Source organism: Esox lucius, chromosome 17 (assembly GCF_011004845.1).
Source record: "Esox lucius isolate fEsoLuc1 chromosome 17, fEsoLuc1.pri, whole genome shotgun sequence".
Taxonomy (NCBI): domain Eukaryota; kingdom Metazoa; phylum Chordata; class Actinopteri; order Esociformes; family Esocidae; genus Esox; species Esox lucius.
This window is the reverse complement of record NC_047585.1, coordinates 31,904,668-31,924,473: the sequence shown is the minus strand read 5'-3', so window position 1 is coordinate 31,924,473 and position 19,806 is coordinate 31,904,668. Positions and strand designations below refer to the sequence as shown.

At 39.9% G+C, this 19,806-nt stretch overlaps 1 protein-coding gene across 2 annotated transcripts; it reads right to left on the bottom strand.

Annotated features, from left to right (window-relative positions):
- Nucleotides 1-1,120: 1,120 nt before the first annotated feature.
- On the bottom strand, nt 1,121-13,174 carry LOC105017085 (LETM1 domain-containing protein 1-like). Of its 2 annotated transcripts, XM_020055840.2 has the most exons (11): nt 12,986-13,174; nt 11,337-11,470; nt 9,157-9,272; nt 8,740-8,822; nt 8,326-8,512; nt 6,808-6,909; nt 6,345-6,497; nt 5,958-6,054; nt 3,573-3,763; nt 1,990-2,115; nt 1,121-1,209 (listed from the first exon to the last, which is right to left on the bottom strand). In XM_020055840.2, exons 1-9 carry the CDS (start codon nt 13,105-13,107, stop codon nt 3,699-3,701), a joined length of 1,059 nt encoding a protein of 352 aa, XP_019911399.2. In that variant the 5' UTR covers nt 13,108-13,174; the 3' UTR covers nt 1,121-1,209; nt 1,990-2,115; nt 3,573-3,698. The 2 variants fall into 2 exon arrangements, with proteins under 2 accessions (XP_019911399.2, XP_010879720.2); XM_010881418.4 differs by lacking the exon at nt 1,121-1,209 and having other exon boundaries at nt 1,891-2,115; nt 2,589-3,763.
- Nucleotides 13,175-19,806: the final 6,632 nt, after the last annotated feature.

The following is a 19,806-nucleotide window of genomic DNA, read 5'->3' as shown; positions in this document are numbered from 1 at the left end:
TTTGATATTCTTTACCAGATCTGTGTAGATCAACAACCATCTTACTCCTTTTTGGTTTTACACATGGTGATTTTACATGCGTGCAACCATGGAAATGGGAGCTGGTGAAAGGCATTAATACTGTTCCTGGAGACTGAGACATGGAAACAAAAACAGAATTTCATAACAAATTATGTGTTGCTATGTTTTACTCAGTGAAAAAATTGTTGTTTGAGAAATGCTGTGTGGTAAAGAAAGTATATGGCATCCCCTTATCTTTGATCCCAATTTCTGTCTTATTTTCTGTGTTGTTCATTTTTAGCATTCACTTTTGCTTAATTTCATGAAGAGTGCCAATACTTCTTCTGTTGACTGTACACATTAAGGGCTGGTTTCACAGACAGAGACTAAGCCAAGTCCTGAACTAAAACATGCAGCTCAACGGAGACAGATTTTTTTTAGTCTAGGACTAGGGCTTAATCTTTGTCGGCGAGACCGGCCCTATAAGAGTATAAATAAATGTAATCGGAAAAAACCTACCCTGAACATTTCTCTGGTCATATCATCACCCCAACATCGACCTGCTTGCTTAGAATCGCCAGAGGATCGTACCATCTCTCCATTACCTGGTAAGTGCAGAGGTCCGAAGGGGCCTGTTTTGAGGACCTCCTGCCTTTCTGTACCTGGATGAGCTATGTCCAACCGTAGTCTGTCCAGACTCCCAGCCAGGACATTAGAAATTGAGCCTGAAGCTCCAGATTGGCTTATCACACCATGGTGTGTAGCAGGGTTGCATATTTGGACCAATGGTGGTTCTGGTAGTGAAGCCGTGTGTTTTTTTGGGACAACAGGTAGTTCAGGTAGAGCAGGAAGAGGGCCTGGCTCCGCCTGGGAGCACTGGATTGGACTTGTTGGCATTGCACTCGCTTCTCCACGGACAGGGGGTCCTCCTAAGGAAAGATTTTACAGCTTTCATGTCTGTCAAGCATCTTGACTTTCTTGTAGCCTACCAGACTACTTCATTTTGTAGATATTTTACAGTATGCATTGAATTATAGTAGCAAATGAGGCTGTCTTCGAGGCATGGCATGATAGTATTTAATGTTTAACCAAGTAACCTTGCTGCCTCTTCAGTGTTTCAGTGAGTTGCTGGAGTAAAGCCGCTTGCTTCAGGCACAGCGAACGCAGTTTGAGGAACTCCCTGTACAGCTCTGTATATGCCTCGTCCATCTAGCAGCACAGAGATCATTACAAAGCATTCTGAAAAGAAAGCTGTACATTACAATATACATGAAGAAGTATAATGTCCAAGTAAGAAAATAGTATTCTTTGAGCATAACAGGCTATAGCTAGGTGTCACAGTTCCCGTCTCAAATTTAGTCTGCAGAAGGAAGTGAGAATGAAAAAGGGAACCAAGTCGAGGGGAATCAGGCTCCATAACACAATGTTTGTGCTCTCTTGATTTCAAAGTCAAAATGATATAGATATCAATGAAAACTGAACAGTCAAACTTAAAACTATAGCATACAGTCTCTTGATGTACTAACTTTCAGACACAGAAGTGACCAATTTATGAGTGACCAATCTGTATTATGCACTTAAAAAAACAGAAGGTAGCCTATAAACAACACATTCATTAAGAAGATATGCCACTACATGCGTTTCTAAAACAGGCAGATGCCGTGTTTAACGTTTCATAAAGACTTATTATAGCCAGCCTACGAATTTCCCCTTAGTTAGCATTTTGGAAAGTATATTAGGATGTTTATGAACATCTCGAGATGTATTGAAAAACTTGAATATGCTATGTTATCACATTCTTAATATGCTTAACTAGATGTGTTTTATTTCAAATGTTCAATAACTTCAGATTGCAGACTGCTTCAACTGACTGAAACTACCAAGCGAAACTGATAATGACAACTCTGGTTTTATTTTGATACAGGCATGTTAAAGACATGGACCTCGTGAAAACACTTAAACTGACGAAATACATCAAAAATAACTTACGACCATGCGAATGGTCTTTCCCACTGACAACGGGATATCACTTTGAAGACGTTTCAATTTCATCCATGTATCGTGCTGAAAGCTGATCCCTTTGTTGATTGAATCATTTCAGTCACGGAATTACCACTGAAACAGGAACAGGAAAGGTTGTTGTTGGTTTTCCCAAAATACTTGTTTCAGTAGAGAGCTCTAAATATGGGCACTTGTAGTTCTGACCTGTAAAACCACTAACCACAACTGACCCATACATCTTTAAGGTGACTGGCATTGGTGTCCATATTTTTTATAAATACACACTATCGTTCAGAAGTTGGGGTCACTTAGAAATTGTCTTTGAAAGAAAAGCAACATGTTGGTCCATTAATAACATGAAATTGATCAGAAATACATGATAGACATAGTTAATGTTGTAAATGATTATTGTAGCTGGAAACGGCTGCTTTTTAATTGAATATATACATAGGCCCCATTATCAGCAACCGTCACACCTGTTCCAAAGGCACGTTGTTTGCTAAGTTATTAGACTTATTAGAAAACCCTTAAGCGATGATATTAGCACCGCTGAAAACGATTGTGCTGATTAACGCTATAAAACGTACCTTCTTTTAATTGAGTATCTTCAGCATCAGCGGGTTGGATTACGGGCTCAAAATGGCCAGAAACAAATAACTTTCTTCTGAAACTCGACTGTATATTCTTGTTCCGAGAATCGAAGGCTATTCCATGCCAGAAATTGCCAAGAAACTGAAGGTTTTTACAACGTGTGCACTACTGCCTTCACAAAACAGCGCAAACTGGCTCTAACCAGAATAGAAAGAGAAGTTGGAGGCACCGGTGCACAACCGGGCAAGAGTGCCTAGTCTGAAAACCAGACACCTTGCAGATCCTTAACTGGCGTCTTCATTAACAGAAACGCTTATAAAAAAAAATCTAAAAATCAAGAGTGAAAACGCGTGGCCTTCCTGTTTTCTTTTATCAATGATACCTGGACCGTTTTACTGAGCCTGAACAATTTAGACAAAACACCTAATTAGAACATTATTTAAAAAGATTCACAGCTATAATGGCTGCCATATGTGCTTCAGTATTCCTTTAACCTTTGCTTTATTTTATTTCTTATCCATTTTAGAAATGTTCTGTAACATTCTTTCAAATTATTAATACATTATTGTGAAGACTGCAAGGGGTGTGCCAACAGTCACAATAGAAATCCCAACACATACAGTATCTACAGCTAGACATGTGTCTGACCAGAAAGAACCACACCCACATACAATCTCATTAACAGCATCTACATAGCCACACAAGACAAGCATTTGCAATTTAAAAGAAGTGAAGATTTACAACTTTCCATTGTGTGAACAATTGTGTTCTTATGTTTTCTTCTTTTCCAGTGCATTTGTTGTAAACCCAGTACACCAGTCATATGAAGTTTGTTTGTACAGTCATACATGGGGCAATTGCAATCGTATGTATTGCATCAATGGACATGTGTGCACAGTGGAATGGATTAAGACATACAGGAAAGTAACAGTCAAAGCCATCCATACACTGAATCATTGATTCTCCACATTGATTCTTACGTTTTGGATATTCTCTTCCAACCCTCTCTGTCCTACAGACACGAGAAGTAAATGGTTTCTGTTCCATGAGACTTTTTAGCGAATGAATGAATACAATAGTCTGTGTCATGCTCAGTCTTCCTCTGGTCAGGGCCTGCGGTAGTTCACTGAAAGGAGGACCATGTTGTGCAGCAGTAGTGACGTCTCTGATTCTAGAAAGCCCAGAGAAGGGAGAGATAAAGACAGAGATGATATAAGTCACAATATGCGCAATATAAGTCATGAGTATGACCAACATGTGACACTAAATGCATGTTCAACATCCTAGTCATCCTAGTCCTTTAATTTTTACAGCTTAGTTCCACTGTGGAAGCCTCCTGTCATTTCTATGTCTAAATTCAACTTTATTGTCATTGAACAGTACAAGTACAGTACAATGAAATGCAGTTAGCATCTAATGAAGGCAAATGCAGTGCAAATGGCAATACTAAATGTGCAATTAAGGCAAATAGAGGAGGGCAGAAGGTTTACAAGTAATAGGTATAGTGTATGTTACAAGTGGGATAAAAGTTGTTTCGGGGTACAAATGACAATTTCTAAATGTCATACAAGATGTGCAAGTAAGGCAAATAAAGGAGTAATGTAGTAGGGTAGCATTAGCAACTGGGATGCAGAGATAGCAGCACTAAAGTCCTCGAGGTAGACGTGTAACAACTGTAAACATTAGCTGAGGTGAGGTGTTGGGGGACCAGGAGAGGTCTTTGGAGATGTGGACACCCAGGAATTTGAAGCTGGACACATGCTCAACCTCAGTACCATTGAGGACTGGGGTGTGACTGCAGCCTTAAGACTTCCTGTAATCCACAATGAGCTCCTTGGTTTTCTTTGAGTTGAGGGCCAGGTCGCACCATGCCGCCAGGCGCATGACCTCTTTCCTGTTGTCGGACTCATCATTGTCACTAATCAGGCCTACCACCTTGGCGTCGTCTGCGAACTTGACGATGGTGTTGGAACAATGTACAGGAACACAATTATGAAATTACTATACCCCTTTTCCTTTGTTTTGTATAAATCAGGGCTTGATTTCCCAAAATAATATTTTCTATATTCTAAAATGCTAAATTCATCTTTATGGGCACATCTTCGCTTCTTCTGAAAACCATTGATACTAAACACTGAAAACCCGTATTGCCTCAGAACACATAGGACTGTTACATGTGTTGAATTATTATTGCTTGGCCCTTCTGTGTCACAGATACACAGAAGATCTGAGTTAAACATAACATCAAGCTGTTTCTGTTTCACTGACTAATCTCGACCACCAGCAGGCTCTCTCTGTCGACCCATCTGGTTTCACAGCACCACAAAACGGAAGACTGTGGCACTTGCTGAAGAAAAATAAACACTGTAAGATATAAATCTTATTTAAGGTTTTTGAGATCTCCCCCCACATAGCGACTACAGTACACTTTTTTATATGTAAATTGCACAATTTCTGTTGTTCACTTTTAAATTGCCAAACTTTTGAATAGCTACTATTTACACTTGCATAACTTTCTGAACTGGATTGTTTTTGCAATTAGTTAAATGTTCTTTCAGTTGCATTCACTGGCGCTTCTAACTGACACTGTCAACATAAAATTGCTAGTAATGTAGGTAAATCAAAACAACATTTTATTAGGGCTTTTCTAAAAAGACATTTCGTTAGAGAATTGTGCTCGCAACGCCATGGTTGTGGTTGCGATTCCCATTGGCCCAGTATGAAAATGTATGCTCTCACCTATTGTTGCTCAGGATAAGAGAGTCTGCTAAATCCCAAATATGAATGTAATATTAATGCCATAAATCCTGGGATGAAAGACATGATGAAAATGTTGATAACACAACCCTTCAAGAAAAGGTTCCTGAATCGCATTCCCGATCCAAGAAGCCAAAACAGCGAATGTAATGCCTTTGAGAAATGCAGTTAACCCATATTGCTACAATGTTCCTGTAAATGCATCATTAAGACTTTTGTGCACCTAAGTTCCATGGCCATCATGAAACCGAGCCCAGGTTAATAGCATAATGCTGTATAGCAGCACAATGTTAAAGCCACGACGTGTCACGATAAAAATAGACTGTAAAGAACCAGCTGGCATTGTGAACCAAGCAGTCAAAAATGTTTCAGCGAGTATAACATACATGGTTTCAAATGTTTTCAGGAATCTTGCAAATACGAGTGGTATGGTTTAGTCTGTCCTCAGTGTGACTGCAGAAGAGGTTTGCACTTGACTGACAAATCCAATGGTTCTATTGCACCAGGCAAGCCCAGGTAAGCACATGCAATATAAAGTATAAAGTATATGAAATGTCATTCAAATAGTATCTGAACCCAGGTCTGCATATGAGTAAGGCATGTCAGACCTGTGAGCTGGGTGGACAGCTGAAGCCACTGGAGGAGCCACTCTCGACACTGGCCTGTGGTGAGGCTGCTGGGATCCAGTCCTCGCAGGTAGCAGGCCTGAGGACACAGGGGGGATGGTGAGTATTATCTTAAGTGATCGAATACATTTGCCTTGCTATTGCTAATATGCTGTTGTGTGTCTAGAGTTCCATCTTACCAAATATTCTAATACTATGTTGTTGATTTGTTTATGCATTGGCCAGCAGTTCGAACGGCTCTCTGTTTGTCAGAACAAAGTTCTACACCAGAGTCCTGTTTTAACTGATGGTATACACGGAATGAGTACAACATCAAATTCATTTTTGTGAATGCAGGGGTTGATATGGGAAATATGGAAGGATTTGGACCTCTCGGATCTCCGTGTCAGTGAGCTGGCCTTGTCCCAGTGTCTCCAGAGCTTGATCCAAGTAAAACAGGTCAAGGGCTTTAGCCCTCAGTCGGCGCCGGAGGAAGAACCCTGGGAGCCAGGGATTTAGCAAGAGGTGGGAGGATAGCAGCCTCTGAGAGAGAGAACCAGGGAATTAAACACAAGAGACAGAGAACATAGGTAAGAAAAGCTAAAGACACATTATAAAAGGATGTTTAGTAGAAACCAGAGGTACAATATACATGGACGGCAGACAAATGAGCAGTATTGGTAAACAGATCTTTTGTGGTGAACATAAGCAAGGCATTCATTGTTCCAAAAGGTCGCTCAGGATGAGAACATCTGCTAATTCACGCGCATGTAAATAGTTAAATACAGAAATTAATAATTTTAAAATCAGGTTTGGGTACATTCGAAAAGACCTTAACATCTCAAATCTTTACCATGTGACCCGTGTCCATGGCGGATATTCCCAGTGGTTGTCCGGAAAAAACGCCCCTCACATCATGGATGTCTTTCACACTGGGATGAGTCCCACTCTGCACCTGCACAACATTATTTTCAACAGCCCTCTCCTTTTGACAGTGCAATTTTAGTTATTTGTTTTATAAGTGTAATACAACTCTGGACAACAGGTCTACTGTAGTTGGACAAGGCAGTCTGATAATGCATAGATTGACAACAGAATAAATGCATGACAGCTTCACAACCTTTCAAAAGTTTGGGGTCACTTAGATATGTCCTTGTTTTCAAAAGAAAAACTATTTTTGTGTGTCCATTAAAATAACATAAAATTTAGGAGAAATTCAGGGTGGACATTGTTAATGATGTAAATGACTATTGCAGCTGGAAACGGCTGCAATAGATAATGGATTATCTACATAGGCGTACAGAGGCCCATTATCAGCAAACAACACTCCTGTGTTCCAATTGCACGTTGTGTTTGCTAATCCAAATTCATAATTTTAAAAGGCTAATTAATCATTAGAAAACCCTTTTGCAATTATGCTAGCACAGCTGAAAACGGTTGTGCTGATTAAAGAAGCAATAAAACTGTCCTTCTTTAAACTAGTTGAGTATCTGGAGCATCAGCAATTGCGGGTTCAATTAAAGGCTGAAAATGTCCAGAAACAAATACATTCTGAAACTTTTTCTGAGAAATTAAGGTTATTCTATGCAAGAAATTGCAAAGAAAATGAAGATCTCATACAACGCTGTGTACCACTCCCTTCACAGAACAGCGCAAACTGGCTCTAACCAGAAGAGAAAGAGGGTGGAAGGCTTTGGTGCACCACTGAGCAAGAGGAAAAATACATTAGTGTCTAGTTTGACGAATAGATGCCTCACAGGTCCTCAACCAACAGCATCATTAAATAGTACCCACTAATCACCAGTTTCAACGTCAACTGTGAATATGCAACTCCAGGAGTTGCAAAGAAAAGCCATCTTAGACTGGCTAATAAAAAGAAAAGATGGGCAAAAGAACAAAGTGTTATGGACAGATTAATCTAAATTTGAAGTGTTCAGATCACAAAGAACATTTGTGAGATGCAGATCAAATGAAAAGATGCTAGAGGAGTGCTTGGCGCTATCTGTCAAGCATTGTGGAGGCAATGTGATGGTCTGGGGGTGCTTTGGTGGTGGTAAAATGAGAGATTAGCACAGTGTAAAACAGATCTTGAAGAGGGTAGGCTAACACTCCATTTTGCAACGCTATGCCATACCCTGAGGGCAATGTTTGATTGGAGCCAATTTTCTTCTACAACAGGACAATGACCCAAAGCACAGCACCAAACTATGCAATAACTATTTAGGGAAGAAGCAGTCAGCTGGAATGCTCTATATAATGGAGTGGCCAGCACAGTCACTCGATCTCAGTGACTGTAAACCACTTTTGAATGGTGGTGTATTTGAAATATCTATGTATAATGAATAAACATGCTCAGAGTTAAGCGAGGAACCTTGCTGATGAGGTTAAGCAGGTGACTGCGAAGGGTCCACTCTCTGACATGTGGTATAGACCATGCCACGCCGTTCAGGATGCTCTCACGATGTTGGCATCTCTGCTCATGGTACAACCTCTGGAAGTCCTGCTGCTGCTGGGGAGTCCACAGGTGACGAATCAGGAGCTGCCTAGGAAACAGGTACCTACCAATGAGACAAGAGGGAGAGGAGAGAAAGAGACATCCGATACAGAGGTTATAGGTTACCTGTGATTCACCACTGTTCGTTTCATACAACAACAAAAAAACTATTTTGGAAGCATGCACAAAACTCCCCTTCAAATGAGAGAATTTGCACAATTTTCTATAATTCTCCTACAAATACGGGCAAATAATAGTCAATATGTGTCTGGTTGATTCAAAAGCACTCACATAAGGGCGAAGACCAGAATGATGGCAAAAGGAGGGATAGAGATTATAATCAGGGGAATGGCTTTAATCATGTCTTTGCGAAACTGTGAGAAAAAGAGAGTAAGACAGAGGAGAGCATTACATGTGTAAATTTTATCAGGTTTTCTACTGTAGAGTGTCCCAAACACACTATCAACAAGGAAATTAAGAAATAAACAACCCTTTCTGAAAAACACATACAATTAAGAGGCAAAATGTAGTGTGGATCCAAGGGGAGTTAGACAGAATGCCTTTCAGAACCCACTTTTACAATTCCACCAGTTCATGTAAAGGATTTCTTTGTTAGCTCCCTTTTCTTTAAACAACCTTTGGTTGTTATTAGGGAATGTAATGCGCCACAAAATGCATGCTGCCAGGATGAAAGTGTGACTCACTGACCAGAATGATGGTTTTCATCTCGTGGTAGGGCAGCTCTCTGAGGGGAACATTTTGAGTGAGCATTTTCATCCTTATCCTCCTGGTTTCCTTGACATCATGTACCATCAGTCGAAATCCTACAACAGGAAATGACCCAACACAAAATGAACTCATTGCAGGAATGCTTTGAGATTGCCTCCAATGAAAAACAAAAACACATATTCAGTACCTTGCAAAGGTATTCAGAAAACCGACCATTCCTCTCATTAGTGAATTACATCGTTTTAAATTGTCTTTTGCTTGATGTTTTATTAGAAAACATTGAAACACAATATCAATTATCATAAGGTACTATTGGTTTTATGTTTATAAAATACTTTAAATAAAAAAACTGAAATATGTTGCTTGTCGAAGTATTCAACCCCTGTCTTGTGGAAGTTCTCAATTCACACAGATGCCCTAACCCTAATGCAAATGTAGTGATTAGGAAAAAGACACAGTTGGATCAACAAGAGGAATTGGAAACTGCCTCACACCACCCCAGACACTGCCAACAGTCTTAGAAGGATCTTCAGAGCTCAGTGGCTGGGAGTAGAATAATGGCGCACCAGTCAACCATATTAAGAGCTCTTCATAACACTGGCTTGTATGAAATGGTGCCAAAAAAGACACTGTTACTCAAAATGTACCATCGGAAAGCATGTTTGTAGTTTGCCAGAAGGCACGAGAGGGACTCAACCACTATGAGGGAATAGGTTTTGGCCAAAAAGCTCTCTCTTTTTCTCACCTGACCACAAAACCTATAGTCAATATCATCCCTTTAAGCCTGCGGGAAACGTACAATACCACACATAAAATACATGACCCAGAAATGTAAGAAAATTAACTATGTGTGACACTGACAGAGATGTAGATGCCATATTTTAACATGATCAGTGCATGCCAAAGGGATTTACTTGGCTGGTTCCGTTTGACCATTAAAAATTAAAACCTCGCTAAAGTGAGAACAATTGGTACAACTGTCTTTAGGATCGGGAGATTTCTAAAGTGTATATTCCACAATCACCAATAGGCTTCCCATGCTAAACACCTCCTTCATGTAGCCTAGGTACAAATGCTGTAATTGTCATTCTGCAGAATGTCATGCGTTCCATCTGCCACATTCACATTCAACAGCAAACTGAGTGGCATCACATACTATTCTCAGGAATGGTGCTTTTTGGCGATCCGAGTGCCATCTATTCCTCTAAAGGATTTTAGGAACCATTAAATGTTAAATGAACAAACTCCACTTATATCCAACTGGTTGAGCAATATTGTATGGAAAGTGTATGAAACTGTATTGAGTCGCACGTTCAGAGTGAGATAAGGTGCTGTTGATAATGCTGGTTACATTAACCCACTCAGGACGTTATTGTCAAAATACATTTCCTTTTTACCCTAAAACAATGTCTCCTGAGGCACTGTACTTTCCCATCAGTGCCTAAATAATGCAGTCTCTGGAATGCAGCATGTGTCAAATCATCAATCGGAGGATCAGATTCCCATTCGATTGTCCATAACAAATCCCATGATGCTTAGAAAAGAGTAAACACATGGTTTACTCAGATTTGTTCATAAGTATGCTTGACAAATGGCGCCCCGGATCTCAATCCTATTTCGAATCTGTGGCACCTGAAAACTGCAGTTTACAAGCGTCATCCTACAAAGCTGAACAACCTGGAGCAAATCTGAGAAGAGGAATGGGCCAAAATCACATAGCAACCTGCATCCCACTTCTGGCTTGCTTCTAAAGCCAAGCAGGGCTGAAACTGGTCAGTCCATGGATGGGACTACAGATTTTGTGAAAGTTGAAAGTGGTTTTGGAGGGTCAGTAGGGGGCACTATAACCCCAATATCCTGGCTAAATGCCCAATATCCTGGCTAAATTGCCAACCAGGGCACATTTCCATCATGGCCACCTTAATCAGGCCTTCCTAATTAGCATATAATTAACATAAAAGGTGATGCGTTGTAAGTGTTCCAGCCCAAATTGGTTGCCATGCTTTAACCAAATAGGTACAGTATTACACATTTGCTGGTGGTGGGGTTTCCCCATAACATTTTATTTAAAGGTGTGTTTCATTATCCTTACGTGGAGCTGCCGATGAAAAGTTATCAGTTCTGAATTAGTGTGCGTTGTTGTGGTAGAGGGTTCTTACCTTTCACAAAGGTAGTATAGAGGATGTAGAGCTGGGGGAATCGCTGTTGGAGGAACTTCATATACCTGGCATTGGCTCTCTGAAATATGCCTAGTCTGTCCTGAGATGACGAGTGGTGTCTGCAGGGTAGCACGCTGTAGAATAGAGGGGTATCAGGATAACAACATGGGTAAATGTAATACAGCAAGACAACACAGCAACTGGTTTCTGGGTTTAGCAAGAAGCACAAGGAAAAGGGATTTTAAGACTCACTATCTCTGATCTATCTGAACTCATTTATGTAGTATGAAACTGATAAGATTAGCATTCCTGAAGCATTTTGTTGAAAGGTAAATTTAACTTTGAAGAAACTCCTCTAACTGGTCACACACAATTTGGTCATTTCAGTTAATCTACCTGTATAATATACAATAACTACAGTACCCAAAGTAAGATTTTGACCAGATCTCTTCTTAACAATCAGTGTGTGAGGAATACAAGTACATGGTAAAAGGCCCCCCACTGACCCCAACACCTCACATCAGACTCAACCTAATGGCCAGTATGTAGTTATATGTTTATAGAGCTACAGTTTAAAGCAGTGTGTCTTCATTCTTAATGTATTTCTTGGAAATCTTTTTTGATAACCTACCTTTTTAAAGCATTTCAGACATTTTCAGAAAATGTGCTGTTTTCTAGACATACATATACATTGGGATTCCTAATATCTTTCTGAATTGTAAATAAGTCCAAATAGGACGTTGGACACTATTAAATATGTGAATCCTTTATATTAAAATCGCCTTTGGTGCACACTTGGACGCAATTAATTCACTTAATTTGTAAAAGACCAAATATTTCAACAAAGTAATATTGCATGAATGCTAATCATATCTGTTTCTAACTACAGACAGTATTTAACAACAAACTGAGATGGTGGGTGTCATAGCTTGCAGAAATGACAGAAGAGAGTATCTTCGCTAAATCGCAAATAGGGTATCACCAATTTTAGGTTAGTTAACATTCTCCTGCTATGCAGAAGGTCGTGTTAGGAGCTTAAATGACCCCCACATGGTGCTGAAAACTGAACAATGCACCACTGAGGTCGTGCTACGACCCACCCAGGATTTATATCAAAAATGATGCCTGACGAAATGCCTGAAATATTATCAATACCAATTAACACCCAAGCCAGGCACTGTTGTTCGTCTGCTTACCGTCAGTTCAGACCTGGAGGAGTCGAAGAATAGGGGTCTCTTGCCAAACATATTGGGAGACCGTTTCTCTTTGCAACCCATCTGACCTTATCTGACCATCTACACGGACTCTATTCAACTGCACACTTGCAGTTATATATGTGTGTGAGTAAATACTGTTATTAGTATTGGGTTCTATTATTAGTATGTTGTTATATCATTGTATAAAATGAGTACAGTAGATACATATCTAACTTTGTTGAGCAGGAACCCTTAAGTACGAATTTCGTTGCGTGGTTTGCCTCGCGTATCTCGTGGATACTACCTTTTAGTGAAAACGTGAGAAACCATTCACCTCACTCAGACAGACAGTATATGCTGGCTACAGTATACAAGAGAGAATAAGCATGACAGCCAAATAATCATATTTCCACCTTTCAGTAAAAGTCAGATAATGTTCGAGTAATTAGGTACCTTATTCTGGAGTAGGCTAACATTGGGGTGTATGTCGACACGGCCGAGACCTCTTGAAATGCATAACTGCATCGTATTATCGTAGTTACACAGCATTGGACACCTCTCTTGCAAAGCGCCATGGTGGTGACATTTATTGTCAGGGTGCGTCAAGGAAACTACTAGGCAAAGAGATCCCGCTAAACCAAGAGGTGCAACATCGCGATATTTCCGGTATAGCAAAGCGGACATAAACGAGCAGACTGATTTGTGGCATGATAAGAAGTACTGGGGTGTTGTGCTGGGGAAAATGCACTGAACCGAATGTCAAGAAGCGCAGACAAAGGCTCGATCTCAACGAATTGAAGCTATTTTTATATTGATCATGTCTTGTTGTCGAATTATTTTATGGAAGGTGGTTTTACTTTTTCAATCATCTGCGTGTATAAGAATGTCTGTCAAAGGAAAATTATCAGAAGAAGTGTTGTTTCTGCAAGGTGCTGGCGGTCAAGCAGATAAGTCTGGAGTTCATTTATGAAAAAAGTACTAATGGACCCTAGACATCCTTTTTAACAGGAGATTATATGGGGTAGCTCTGAACAAAAAACGTTGAAACCATCACACATTCAAAGATTGAGAGTTCAGAAAAGAAGACATTTATATCTGGTTCATTATGAAAATGAATGGGAAACATAGTGCCACTTCTCTTAGTCTGTCTCTGTTTGTGTCTTGTTGTTGGTGTTCCTAAATCCAGTATTAGTAAATTGTAATTTCATAAAGGTACATAAATCCAGAGCAGGTTGTTCCAACTGTGTTGTAATACCTAAATGGAAAAAAACTATATTTACACAAATACCATTAAATAAAACCTTCCATTCTAGAGTGGTGTCTAACCTTGAACAGGGCCATAACCTTTCTATGTCGTTCTAGAAGAAGTTCATTTTTTGGTTCATTACCTTCTTGTCACCTGTTATTAATATTTCTAGGTAGACGCTGTTATCTTCTTCTTTACTCTTGTTCGCTGCTATTGATAATATAAATAATAGTTAATAAAAATGTATACGTTTGGGGCATGTCTAAGATTTTCTGGTAGTTTATTCCAGTTGTGTACAGCATAAGTGCTTAACGCAGCTTCTCCATGTTTAGTTTGGATTCTGGGCCCTACTAGCTGACCTATATTCTTCAAACATATCAGAAATGTATTTGGGTCCTAAACCATTCAGAGATTTATAAACTAAAAGCACCACTTTTAAATCTATTCTGTAACTGACTGGAAGCCAATGCAAAGATTTAAGAACCAGAGTGATATGCTCTGTGGTCTTGGACCTGCGTGAAGTTGGCCCCCCACCCAACGCAAAACGTTGTTAAACTATGCTCAATCGTTTGTGCTCCATTTGTGCTGGTTTGTGCTGTAAAACTTTTTGGTTTTTTAGATATTAAAATTATATTTTTAGGTCATTCTGAGGTCACATGCTCCAAATTCACCCAAAATAGTCTCGTTCGTTTGTGCTCCGTTTGTGCTGGTTTGTGCTGTTAAAAGGTTCGTTTGTGCTGTGTCAATCTGAGGTCACTCAGCCCCCCCACATGCTCCAAATTCACCCAGAATTGTCTTGTTCGTTTGTGCTGGTTTGTGCTGGTTTGTGCCGTCAAGATTTTCGTTTGTGCTGCGTTGGGTTTTTAAATATCAGAAATTAAATCAAATTTATGTTAATATTTATTAGGCCTATAGGCTACAAATAAGGCTAACTGAATAAAATAGATAAATCAATGGTCACAAGATCGAAAATAGTTATAGACAGCTCTGTATTTTTGTGTGAAGTTAGTCAGTAGGCTATAGCCTATGAGCATTTTATTTCGGTTTTGTCTATTCAATCTCTAAAATGTTAGATGCTAATAAAGATGACTTAATAGAACATCATGCAACTTCTTATCAGTGTTTTTTGTAGTCCTGTAGTGTTTAATAAAAACGTAATGTTGTTCAGATATTAGGCCTATGTCACTTTTTTTTTCTGCCACTCTGAGTAAAATGGATGTGTGCGCGTGTGCCATCAAGTCGTAGTTTAAATGTAACTTCAGCATTTTTGGACAAGAAAACAGCTAAACTATCCTCGAGGTGAGCACACTTTTAAAGTAGAATTGACGAAGATGTTCTGTCATCACATAATTTGTTCAATAAACAATTTATCTTCACATCAGTGTCTCCTGATTGTATTTCATTTTATTTTTACGAGTCTCATCTGCTACACATCACTGCCACCACTAGGGGCAAGTGACACTTCTGTTCAAGAATGCTCATGTATAAAATGGAAAAAAGACATAGTAATAAAAAAAAGCCATAGTAAGCTTAAGAGACATATAGGCCTATAGGCCTTTACAATACACACGTGTATAAACACAGCAAACAGATTATGGTGCGTGTATTTGTGACAATTGTTATATTATTAACGAAACAGCATACAGTAAGTAAAAACACATACCTTGAAGTTTATGTTGCATCCACACATCCTGTGATCCGCATCAGCGTTCGTTAAAAGTTGAAAACGCACAGGATAACAGTAACCTATACGTGAATATTGTGATTTGGTTTGCCGATTCTTTAGGTCTACTTTGTTACTTCAGCTAGCCTACTGTTAAAAATAAGTGGGCTGGTGCACCGTCTATAATTCTCTCCCATTCAGTGTCTTTCCCATTCAGTTAGTTGTGCACAAACGGAGCACAAACGAACGAGAATTTGGAGCATGTGGGGGGGCTGAGTGACCTCAGATTGACCTAAAAATATTATTTTAATATAAAAAAACCCGAAGTAGCACAAACGAAACTTTGTTTGACGACGTTTTGCGTTGGGTGGGGGGCCAACTTCACGCAGGTTTCTCACGGTCCTGGTTAACATTCAGCACTTGACATAAACTTTTTGTCTCACCAGCCACTGTGGCTAGTGGTTTTCCAAAGTTACTAGCCACTCAGTATTTTCACTAGCCACCATTCTGTTGTTGGGAAATTATGTTTAATTTGATAAAAGCTGTGTGCTACATCGTAGCCTGTCTTGTTCACGCTGTCGGTCACTGGCGTGCAGGGCAATAGACCTAACACAAATGGACCAGAATCAAACACTGTGTAGGTAGTGCTCATGGTAGTTCTAGGGACGTAGGTCATAATGTCACTCTCATTGCAATGTGACTACAGTTTAAAAGAATGTGTGTGTGTGTTTATATTTGTTGCCAAACAAATAATCTCAGTTTTATCTTGGTTTAATTGCAGACAATTTTGGTTCGTCCAGGTATTTATCTGCTCTATACACTGACACAGAGAGTCTATTGAACTGTTGTCATACGGTTCGAGAGCCATATATATTTGCGTATCATCGGCATAGCCGTGGTAGTTAATGTTGTTGTTTTGTAGAATTTGGCCCAGAGGTAGCATATAGAGATAGAACAGAAGCGGTCCGAGAACTGATCCCTGTGGAACTCTGCATGTCATAGCCACCCTATCAGATTCATGATTACCAATGGTAACAAAGTAACTCCGGCCATCTAGATAAGATCTGAACCAATCAAGGACCGTCCCGGGGAGTCCTACCCAATTTTCCTGCCTATCTGTAAGTGTTCTATGATCTACAGTGTCAAATGCTGCACTGAGATCTAATAGAACCAGAACTATACATACACAGTTCCTTTTTATCACTGGAATGAGACAATTCATGAGTATCAGTTTTTGAAACTGATTACTTTTTCTAATTAGCAGTATCCTAGTGTTTCTACTGATGCTGACTGCCTTTCTGCATAACTATGAACTGTGCAGCCCTGTTTAGTTCTTAATGTTGGCTAGTACAACTACAGTAGATTTCATTGGAACGCAGTGGGTGTATACTGATCCTATTTTCTAGAGTGAGCTGAAGAATGGGGCACTGTATTTTCTTCCGGAAGGCAGCAACACAAAATATTGGGTCAATTATGCATGGGTTCCTCCAAGACACGTTTGGCCAGGTTTCTTAGCTGTATATCATAGCTACAGGCCAGAGAGCCTGTACTCCATGTTTTACAGTCCACCTGTTTTTGTACTCCAGTCTCTTCACCTGTTTACCACCCACCCTCTGTTTTAGTTGATTTTGAGTGTGATGTTTTTATTGTACCTGTAAATTAACCCTGTTTACTTTGGAAATGCAATACTTGTTCTGAGAGCGTTTACCTGGGCATTGTCATTTACTACCAGTCCCTGTCCAAACCTCTCAGGTCAATGGTTATACTCTGGCAGTAGACTTTCTCTTTTTAAGAATTTACTTTCATCAGAGAACATAACTTTGGACCACTCAGCAGCAGTCCAGTCCTTTTTGTCTTTAGCCCAGATGCTGTGTCTTGTTCAAGAGTGGCTTGACACAAGGAATGCGACAGCTGAAACCCATGTCTTGCATACGTCTGTGCGTGGTGGTTCTTGAAGCACTGACTCCAGCTGCAGTCCACTCTTTGTGAATCTCCCCCACATTTTTGAATGTGTTTTGTTTCACAATCCTCTCCAGGGTGTGGTTATCCCTATTGCTTGTACACTTTTTTCTACCACATCTTTTCCTTCCCTTCGCCTCTCTATTAATGTGCATGGACACAGAGCTCTGTGACCAGCCAGCCTCTTTAGCTATGACCTTTTGTGTCTTGCCCTCCTTGTGCACAGTGTCAATGGTCGTCTTTTGGACAGCTGTTAAGTCAGCAGTCTTCCACATGATTGTGTTGCCTACAAAACTAGACTGAGAGACCATTTAAAGGCCTTTGCAGGTGTTTTGGGTTAATTAGCTGATTAGAGTGTGGCACCAGGTGTCTTCAATATTGAACCTTTTCACAATATTCAAATTTTCTGAGATACTGAATTTGGGGTTTTCATTAGTTGTCAGTTATAATCATTAAAATTAAAAGAAATTAACACTTTTTGAATGGAATTACTAAAATAAATCAACTTTTTGATGATATTAACATTTTATGACCAGCACCTGTATAGCATGTTATTTGTCTAACTTGTTACAATTGGAGATGCCTTGGATGGATCCATTGTAGAGACACTTAATAGCCAGCAGGTGGCAATCTTGCACATCGTGTCAGAGCTGTTGAGTTGGGCAGTCAGTCAGACCAATAAGTCTATATTTTCACCACTGTTGGCGTAGTGTAGCAGACTAGCTATAGATGGAAGGGGATATTTGTCCGTTTGCACACACTGTTCAACTGAGATTTGGTTTCTGCATCTGACCCAACCCCTCTGAATTGGAGAGGTACGGGAGGGATTGCAATAATGACCGTCTGGGGAGCAATTAGGGACAGAACAACAGATTTTTCTCTCTGCCAGCTCGGGATTCTATATTTTGGTTACCGGTCAGATGCTCTAACCACTAAACCACCTGCTGTGCCATACATAAGTTAAATTCAAGTTCAGAGTGAGGTATGAATGTAACTTATATACATAGTTGAGTTAAAATAGGGTATTAGGTTGGCAGGTACCTTTAAATTCTTCATATGATAAATCAAAGTGAAATATTGAGCTTACATTTTGATAACAGCGTCTGTAGCTGTTTCCCTCAGTTCCAGAATAGCTGCTCTGACTTGGGAATTCTGGTATTTTCTCCCCACAGACATCATTTTATGGTATTTTCTCACCACAGACAAGTGAAGTCTGGTTTCATATCACATGGTCCACGGCTAACAAACTCTGTTTCTAACATTTTAAAACAGGAAAGATGACCAGTCAGTTTGATGTACTGATGCAGCCTTGCTGTGCTGACCGGCTGTATTATCATCAGAAGGTCCAAGTGAGCTGGATGTACACTACCATTCAAATGTTTGGGGTCACTTCGTAATGTCCTTGTTTTCCATGAAAACATACATGAAATGTGTTTGAATAGGAAATATAGCAAAATGAATAGGTACATATAGTCACTTACAAGGTTAGGAATAATGATTTTTAATTGAAATAATAATTGTGCCCGTCAAATCCTCCATTTGCAGTAATTAAAGTTTTGCAGACCTTTGGCATTCTAATTGTCAGTTTATTGAGGTAATCTGAAGAGATTTCACCCCATGCTTCCTGATGCACCTCCCACAATTTGGATTGGATTGATGGGCACTTCTTATGCACCATACGGTCAAGCTACTCCCACAACAGCTTAAAAGGGTTGAGATCCAGTGACTGTGCTGGCCACTCCATGAAATACAGAATATCAGCTGACTGCTTCTTCCCTAAATAGTTCTTGTATAGTTTGGAGCACTGCTTGTCCTGTTGTAGAAGGAAATTGGCTCCAATAAATGCCATCCACAGGGTATGGCATGGCTTTGCAAAATGGAGTGATAGCCTTCCTTCTTCAAAGTCCATTTTACCCTGTACTAATCTTCCATTTTACCACCATCAAAGCACCCCCAGACCATCACATTGCCTGCACCATGCTGGACAGACAGCACCAAGCACTCCTCTAGCATCTTTTCATGTGGTCTGCATCTCATGAATGTTCTTCTTTGTTATCCGAACACCTCAAACTTACATTCATCTGTCCATAACACTTTGTTATTTTGCCCATCTTAATCTTTTCTTTTTACTGGCCTGAAATAGGATTTTTTCTTTGCATCTCTGCCTAGAAGGCCAGCAACCCAGAGTTCCCTATACACTATTGACTTTGGGACTCATGTTTTGTGGGTACTATTTAATGAAGCTGCCGGTTGAGGACCTGTGAGGCATCTATTGGTCAAAATAATCTGTCTAATGTATTTGTCCTCTTGCTCATTTGTGCACCGAGACCTCCCACCCTCCTTCTACTCTGGTTAGAGACAGTTTGCTCTGTTCTGTGAAGGCAGTAATACACAGCGTTGATCGAG

Coding starts and splice junctions, on each gene's coding strand:
- LOC105017085 (XM_020055840.2), bottom strand. CDS start 13,107: ATGGCGCTTTGCAAGAGAGGTGTCCAATGCTGTGTAACTACGATAATA. Junction 9,273..11,336: donor CTATACTACCTTTGTGAAAG/GTAAGAACCCTC, acceptor TTCCTGTTGTAG/GATTTCGACTGATGGTACAT. Junction 3,764..5,957: donor GCTGTCCACCCAGCTCACAG/GTCTGACATGCC, acceptor TGGGCTTTCTAG/AATCAGAGACGTCACTACTG.